The sequence below is a fragment of the Chrysemys picta genome, chromosome 2 (assembly GCF_011386835.1).
Source record: "Chrysemys picta bellii isolate R12L10 chromosome 2, ASM1138683v2, whole genome shotgun sequence".
In the NCBI taxonomy this organism is placed as follows: Eukaryota; Metazoa; Chordata; order Testudines; family Emydidae; genus Chrysemys; species Chrysemys picta.
In genome coordinates, this window is record NC_088792.1 from 212,223,671 (window position 1) to 212,231,872 (window position 8,202).

At 49.8% G+C, this 8,202-nt stretch overlaps 1 protein-coding gene across 1 annotated transcript; it reads left to right on the plus strand.

The window, feature by feature from the left end:
• The first annotated feature begins 912 nt into the window (after window positions 1-912).
• On the plus strand, window positions 913-3,053 carry LOC135981697 (uncharacterized). The gene is made up of 2 exons (XM_065585367.1): window positions 913-1,489; window positions 2,484-3,053. The coding sequence occupies exons 1-2, from the start codon at window positions 913-915 to the stop codon at window positions 2,957-2,959; spliced, it is 1,053 nt and encodes a 350-aa protein (XP_065441439.1). The 3' UTR covers window positions 2,960-3,053.
• The last annotated feature ends 5,149 nt before the right edge of the window (window positions 3,054-8,202 follow it).

Genomic DNA, 8,202 nt, shown 5'->3' on the forward strand with positions numbered 1-8,202 from the left:
CCTCCCCCTCCCCCACTTCCCCACTCACCCGCAGCAAAAGATATAAAAAAGCAATGCTGAATCCAGACTGTATGTCTGGGTCACATCTGCTTATCTTTTGGACAACTTTGTAGAAACTCTCAAGTGATATCTGTAGAGGAAATGAATGAATATAGGAAAATGGCTCAATTTCCAAAGAAACAGAACTTCACTGATCTCATGTGAAAAGGGGTTGTGTCTTGGGAAAGAGATAAGCACTTGAGCACAGACCTTGGAGTGAGGATCTTTGGACATGAAGGATAACTTTTGGATATTAGTTGTAAATCAAGAAATGAGAGAGGCAATGGCTATCATTTCTATCTTGTTGCTAGCAGATGACTGGGAAGGTTTAGCTTGAAAAAGGGATGAGCATAAAGAAAATTAATGGAAAATTCCCTATAGGAATTTGAATAGCCCATCAGAGCTGCGAGCAGCATAGCGGTTCCAGCTTGCAGGGAGACCCCTGCATGGAGCAACATTGTTCCTTGGTATTTCTTAGGCCTGGTCTACACTAGGCGTTTATGTCGAAGTTAGCGCCGTTAAATCGAATTAACCCTGCACCCGTCCACACTGCGATGCTATTTAGTTCGACATAGAGGTCTCTTTAATTCGACTTCTGTACTCCTCCCCGACGAGGGGAGTAGCGCTAAATTCGACATGGCCATGTCGAATTAGGCTAGGTGTGGATGGAAATCGACGCTAATAGCTCCGGGAGCTATCCCACAGTGCACCACTCTGTTGACGCTCTGGACAGCAGTGCGAGCTCGGATGCTCTGACCAGCCACACAGGAAAAGCCCCGGGAAAATTTGAATTTGAATTCCTTTTCCTGTCTGGCCAGTTTGAATCTCATTTCCTGTCTGGACATCGTGGCGAGCACAGCAGCACTGGCAACGATGCAGAGCTCTCCAGCAGTGATGGCCATGCAGTCTGTGAATAGAAAGAGAGCCCCAGCATGGACTGATCGTGAAGTCTTGGATCTCATCGCTGTGTGGGGCGATGAGTCCGTGCTTTCCGAGCTGCGATCCAAAAGAAGGAATGCAAAGATCTACGAGAAGATCTCTAAAGACATGGCAGAGAGAGGATACAGCCGGGATGCAACGCAGTGCCGCGTGAAAATCAAGGAGCTGAGACAAGGCTACCAGAAGACCAAAGAGGCAAACGGACGCTCCGGATCCCATCCCCAGACATCCCGTTTCTACGAGGCACTGCATTCCATCCTCGGTGCTGCCGCCACCACTACCCCACCAGTGACCGTGGACTCTGAGGATGGGATACTGTCCACGGCCGGTTCCTCAGACATGTTAGGGGACGGGGAAGATGAGGAAGGAGATGAGGAGGGCGAGGCAGTTGGCAGCTCTCACAACGCTGATTTCCCCGACAGCCAGGATCTCTTCATCACCCTTACAGAGATCCCCTACGAAGCGTCCCCAGCCATTACCCCGGACACAGAATCTGGTGAAGGATCAGCCAGTAAGTGTTGTAAACATCTAAACATTTATTTTTAACAAAACAGGAATATTAACAATTAAAAGAATGGGTTGTTCATGATTAGTGTGCCCTAGGCGCTTAACGGTTTAGTAAGGGGCAGTGCAAGTTTTGAAAAGAAATCTAGCAATGTCCGGTTTTCAGTGATTGTCCTGCACAAGCCGCTCTACTGTGTATTCCCTGCTACTGCAGCTACAGTAAAATGCGGTCTATATGTGCGGGGATAGAGCAGTAATCCTCCTGGGACATCTCGATGAAGCTCTCCTGGAGGTAACTTGAAAGCCGTTGCATGAGGTTCTTGGGGAGAGCGGCCTTATTGGGTCCTCCGAAGTACGACACGTTGCCGCGCCACGAGATTATCAGGTACTCGGGGATCATTGCTCTGCACAGCAGGGCGGCATACGGCCCTGGTCTTTGGAGGCTTTCCCGGAGCATTCTCTCTTTGTCGCTCTCGGAGATCCTCATCAGGGTGATGTCGGCCATGGTGACCTGCTTTTAATTAGGTAGGGGAATGTTAGTGTTGGGACTGCTTTCCCGTTCCTTTACAGAACTGTAACCGCTGGTTTGCAGCCACGCGGTGGAGGCGGGAGAGGGGCAGCCGAAAGGGATCGTTCCCGGGGACAGCCGCGAGGGGGTGGGACAGGGGCAGAGTTCCCGCTTGCCGGATTGCTGGCAGCAGGGACTGACATTGATTTAAATGTGAAATGAGGCCAGTGGTAATATAAAAGTTTTAAACTGCCACAAGTGTACGGCTTACCATGTCTGCCTGCAACAGAAATTCCGTTGTGCTGCCTCGCTTCTCAAATGTGCTGTTCAAGACCCCAGGCACAGAATGCGAAGGCCGAGAATTCGACCTTGTGCTGAGTGCGCATGTGAAAGGTGCTGTGCATGGTCTTGTTCACAGAGAAAGACTATGTTCTTTGTTCACAACTACATTTATCTTTCAGAGGAATTCACTCCCTTTTTCCCATTTCCACAGCCCCGTCTGCGACTGTCTCACAACCTAGCCTGGAATCACACTCCCAGAGGCTAGCGCGGATTAGGCGTAGGAAGAAGAGGACACGGGAGGACATGTTCTCTGAGCTTATGGCCTCTTCCCAAGCCCAGGCAGCACAGCAGACCCAGTGGCGGGAGAACTTGACCCGAATGCACCAAGCCAACATGGATCGGGAGGAGAGGTGGCGTCAGGAAGACCAGCAGGCGACTCTAACGCTGCTTGGACTACTGAGGGAGCAAACGGACACACTCCGGCGCCTTGTGGATGTTCTGCAGGAACGGAGGCAGGAGGACAGAGCCCCGCTGCAGTCCATCTCTAACCGCCCTCCCCCGCCACCAAGTCCCATACCCACCTCACCCAAAGTGCAAAGAAGGAGAGGCGGCAGAGTCCCTGCTAACTCTCACTCCACCCCTGCAGAGAGCTCTAGTAGCAGAAGGCTCTCATTTCCCAAAATTTGAAAAGTTCTTTCCTTCCCGCCTGACACAAGCCCACGTCCAAGTTTCACCTCCCAATGCCATGTGTAGTTGATAATAAAAAATTCGTTTCTGTTAACTACTGTTTCAATCATGTTCTTTTGGAGGAGGAGGGGAAAGGGGGTTGGAAATTGGACAGGACAGTCTCCTTTGGCAGGGTACATAGTCGGGGGCAGGCACAGCAGCAGGGCACATACACAGTGCAGTGATGCAGTGACTAGTTGCCCCGGTTAGTCTGGGAGGTTGTTTTGATGTAATGTTGGGGGGGGTGGGTTGCTCTGTGACTTTGTGGCGGGGGAGGGCAGTTACAGATCTTAAGCGCCGGTCCTTAGACAGGATCACAGAGCCACACAGCATGGGATCTGTAACCGTCCTCCCCCTGCCACAAAGTCAAATAGACCTCCCATACACACAGTCCCGATCAGGAGGGGTGACAGGCTCCGTTGAAACAAGCATCCCACCGCAGCGGAGCCTGTCAATCCTTGAGTTTAGAAGCTGCATTCGCATCACAACACTAGACCCGCCCCGCACCACAGTCTGCGTCCCAGTTTTAAAAAATTCCCGCGAAAACAGTATTAAAGAAAACGGTGTGCTTTAACAAAGTAGAACTATTTTTATTTCGACACGTGTGTTGGAGGGGGGGTGAAGGGGGTATGTAACTGGATAGGATAGTCAACATTACCTGGGTAAAGAAACGGGGGCAGGTTTAGCTTCTCAGTACACAAACTATAAAATCACAGGTTACCCTGCTCACTCAGGAACTTTGCTTTCAAAGCCTCCCGGATGCACAGCGCTTCCCGCTGGTCTCTTCTAATCGCCCGGCTGTCTGGCTGTGAGTAATCACCAGCCAGGCTATTTTCGTCAACCTCCCACCCCGCCATAAAGGTCTCCCCCTTGCTCTCACAGAGATTGTGGAGCACACAGCAAGCTGCTATAACAATGGGGATATTGGTTTCGCTGAGATCACAGCGAGTCAGTAAGCTTCTCCATCTCCCCTTGAGACGGCCAAAAGCACACTCCACCACCATTCTGCACTTGCTCAGCCGGTAGTTGAAGAGTTCTTTTTCAGTGTCCAGGGCGCCAGTATAGGGCTTCATGAGCCAGGGCATTAGCGGGTAGGCTGGGTCCCCGAGGATGACTATAGGCATCTCCACATCCCCAACAGTTATTTTGCGGTCCGGGAAGTAAATACCTTGTTGCAGCCGTCTAAACAGACCAGAGTTCCTGAAAACACGAGCGTCATGAACCTTGCCCGGCCATCCCACGTAGATGTTGGTAAAACGTCCCCTGTGGTCCACCAGTGCTTGCAGCACCATGGAAAAGTATCCCTTTCGGTTAATGTACTGGGTGGCCTGGTGGTCCGGTGCCAGGATAGGGATGTGAGTTCCATCTATGGCCCCACCGCAGTTTGGGAATCCCATCGCTGCGAAGCCATCTATGATCGCCTCCACGTTTCCCAGGGTCACTACCTTTGGCAGCAGTACATCAACGATTGCCTTCGCTACTTGCATCACAACAACCCCCACGGTAGATTTGCCCACCCCAAACTGGTTCGCGACTGACCGGTAGCTGTCTGGCGTTGCAAGCTTCCACAGGGCTATGGCCACTCGCTTCTGTACACTCAGTGCAGCTCGCAACCGGGTGTCACTGCGCTTCAGGGCAGGGGACAGCAACTCACAAAGTTCCAGGAAAGTTCCCTTCCGCATGCGAAAGTTTCGCAGCCACTGGGATTCATCCCAGACCTGCAGCACTATGCGGTCCCACCACTCAGTGCTTGTCTCCCGTGCCCAGAATCGCCGTTCCACGGCATCAACATGACCCATTGCCACTGTGATGTCCTCGGCGCTGGGTCGCCTGCTTTCTGACAGGTCTGTGCTACTCTCAGACTTCAGGACATCACCGCGGTGCCGTAGCCTCCTTGCCTGACTTTTCTGCATCTGCCTCAGGGAAACCTTTATGATAAGCTGCGAGACGTTGAGAGCGGCCACAACTGCAGCGATGGTCGCAGCGGGCTCCATGCTCGGAGTACAGTGGCGTCCGCGCTGTCAATGACTGGAAAAGCGCGCGAACTGTTTTCCCGCCGGCGCTTTCAGGGAGGGAGGGCGGGAGTGATGGACGGATGACGACAGTTTCCCAAAAGCACCCTCGACTCATTTTGTTACCCAGAAGGCATTGCCGGCTACACCCAGAATTCCAATGGGCAGAGGGGACTGCGGGAACTGTGGGATAGCTGACCACAGTGCACCGCTTCGAATGTCGACGCTATCACCGTTAGTGTGGACGCACAAAGTCGAATTACTGTCCTTAGTGTGGACACACACGTTCGACTTTGCAATATCGATTACAAAAATTCGATGCAAGTAAAATCGAACTACTCTCGTAGTGTAGACAAGGCCTTAGAGTTGAACCACAGCCAAAGCCTCAGATATGAACTCCACATTTTGAGAAACTTTGCATCTGGATCGAAAACTTGCAGATCAGACCCATTTCAAATCTTAATTCTAGTGAGTTTCAGGTCTGAACCAATATTCAACAAGAAAGCTGATGAGTTTGACCATGTTTTGTGATGAATCTGCAGTATTGCATGATGTCAACTTCAAGTCACAAATCAGCCGAAGTTCTTTTAAAACTAGGCTCAGGTCCAACAAAGAGATTGGATACTTGAGTGAACTATTCTACAAATCTGGGCTAGAGTCTCCAGATAAAGGACTAATGCAGGTGCTGGAAAGCTATGTGAAACAGATTCAGAGTACACCTAAACAGCAATTAAACACCCGCAGCTAGCCCAGGTCATCTTATTTGGACTGTGGAGCTGTAAAATTGATCTGTAGATATTTGGACTTGGTTGGACCTCTGGAACCCAATGAGGAGGGAGGATCCCAGGGCTTGGGCTCCAGCCCAAGCCCAAATGTCTATACAGCAATTTTTACCCCTGAAAGTCTGAATCAGCTGACCTAGGCCAACCGTGCCACTGGTCTTTTATTCCAGTGTAGATGTACCCCAATGACCTCCTAAAAAGCTCATGAGAGAAAAAGTTTCTGTATTTTACCCAGTTGAAAGAGAATGGACAAATACTTTACCAAAAGCACCCCCTTACCGGACACCCATACAGAATAAGATTTAGCCTTGTCCTCCCTTCCACCAGTGATGCAAACCTATTTATCAGTGTCTCACACAGATATCTCTTTGTTTCTTTTATGCTGCCCCTTACACATGGGACGACCTTCCTGACTGATCTGTAAGGGCACTATCCTCTCCTTCAAATCTCTCCTCAAGACCAACTTCTGCCACTACACTGGTAAGAAATGAACCAGTTAATGATGGCTAGGCTGCGGGACCGATAAGGATAATGGACGCTCACTTTATCTAAGTATAACTATTTTAGCATCCTAATATAGATATAAATCTCTAAAAATTGAATATATTGTCTCTCTCTGTCCCCCAGCCCATCAGATGTCACTTATCTTCTTTGCCTGTAAGGGCTTTGAGGCAAGCACTGTGTCTTTCTACATGTTTGTACAGAACCTAGATCAATGAAGTCCAGACCTGACTGGGGGTATTGTACCTCTTTGCAGCATCTGCATGCAGGGATTGCAGGAGGAGAGCTCCCACCGCAGCACTAGCCTTTCCAAAGAGTTCAGGAAGGGAAGGTTGGGCTATCAGCTCCCCAACCCCTAAATACTGATCAGGGGAGCTGGCTTCCTGCAGGGGTGGGCAAGAGAGATGTTTTGCCTGTTCTCCCTGGAGCTCTGGAGCCACTATAGCATGCTGTCTTGTACGTTGCATTGCAATGGCTTCACCAACGCTATGCTGTCAGAACTGCTGCCAGCATATAGCTTATCATCAGCTCCCTCTGACAAGCTCTCAGTGTTCCCTCAGCCTCTGGCTACTGTTTACCTAGCCCCACAGATCCTGGTGAACACCTTGCTCTGTATAGCCCTTTTCAGCTCCACACATGGCTTTGTGGCAGCCTCTTCTGGGTCTAGTATGGCCTACTCTGCCAGGCTCTCTTTGCTGGGTGCTTCCTCCAGGCTGCTCAGTTGCTTTACTTCCCTGGCCTCTCTGCATGGCTGTACAGTTGTCAGTGCCTGCCCATGTTCTCCTAGTCTCCAGTCCCATCGGCTCTGTACCTTGGCTCAGCTCCTCCATTTGGCATCTAGTTAATCTAGGCCCTCAATTCCATTTCCTCCCTAGAACCTGGGTTGCTAGCACATCACTCTGATCCCTAGTAATTTGTGGGAGGAAGGGCTGGTCCTTCGTGATAGTTGGCTTTGCTCTCAAGAATGCAGGCTTCCCCGGGAACCTTCTTCTAAAGGATTACTGGGGTTTTCATCCACCTTCCATGTTTCAGGTCACTGACCAGTTCCCCAAACCACCTTGAATGTCATAAGATTCCTCAGGTGGAGCAGGGCCGCCCGGGGGGGGAGGGCAAGCGGGGCAATTTGCCCCGGGCCCCGCAGGGGCCCCCATGAGAATATAGTATTCTATAGTATTGCAACTTTTTTTTATGGAAGGGGCCCCTGAAATTGCTTTGCCCCAGGCCCCCTGAATCCTCTGGGTGGCCCTGAGGTGGAGAAAGGCTGACTATAGTGAACCTCCAGGTCCCAGATACTTCCATACCAACCACGATAAGGTATCATTATAAATATTGCTTAAAATTCCAAAGTAGATGCATAACAAATAGGGAAATGCTATTTAATTAGTAACATTCAATGTCCCTTTCATGAACTGGGGCTATTGCTTTATAACCAAGTACACAGTTGGTCCCTGTAGATATCTCAGAGATTCAGTCTGAAAAGCATTAATCCAGAAACATGAGGATTCTGTCTTCCTGGTACTTCTCTAAGAAGTGAGATAACTGCAAGCTATAATTTACAATGAAAACTTCATTGTTATACATTTAAAGCAGACAGCCTTGCAGTCAGCAACTTGTGATGTTGAAATATGAATGTTGTGTCCATATTTTCTGTAGTGCTAGCACACAGGCTGCAGTACCGGGCTATGCAGCAAGGATAGCAAACAGTGGAAAAGGTATGGAAGCAGCAAAGGATTAGACTCTTGTGACCTTCCTGGGCCAGAGTTTTCAAAGGAGGCTGAAACCTTTAGGAGTTCTTTCCCCTTTCCCAAATAGCTGCCATAATTTTCAGGAGGAAAATATTGGGATTGTGTTTGAGGTAATAGTGGTGTAGAATCGTAATAATGCCATTATTAATACAGGTACAGTATGG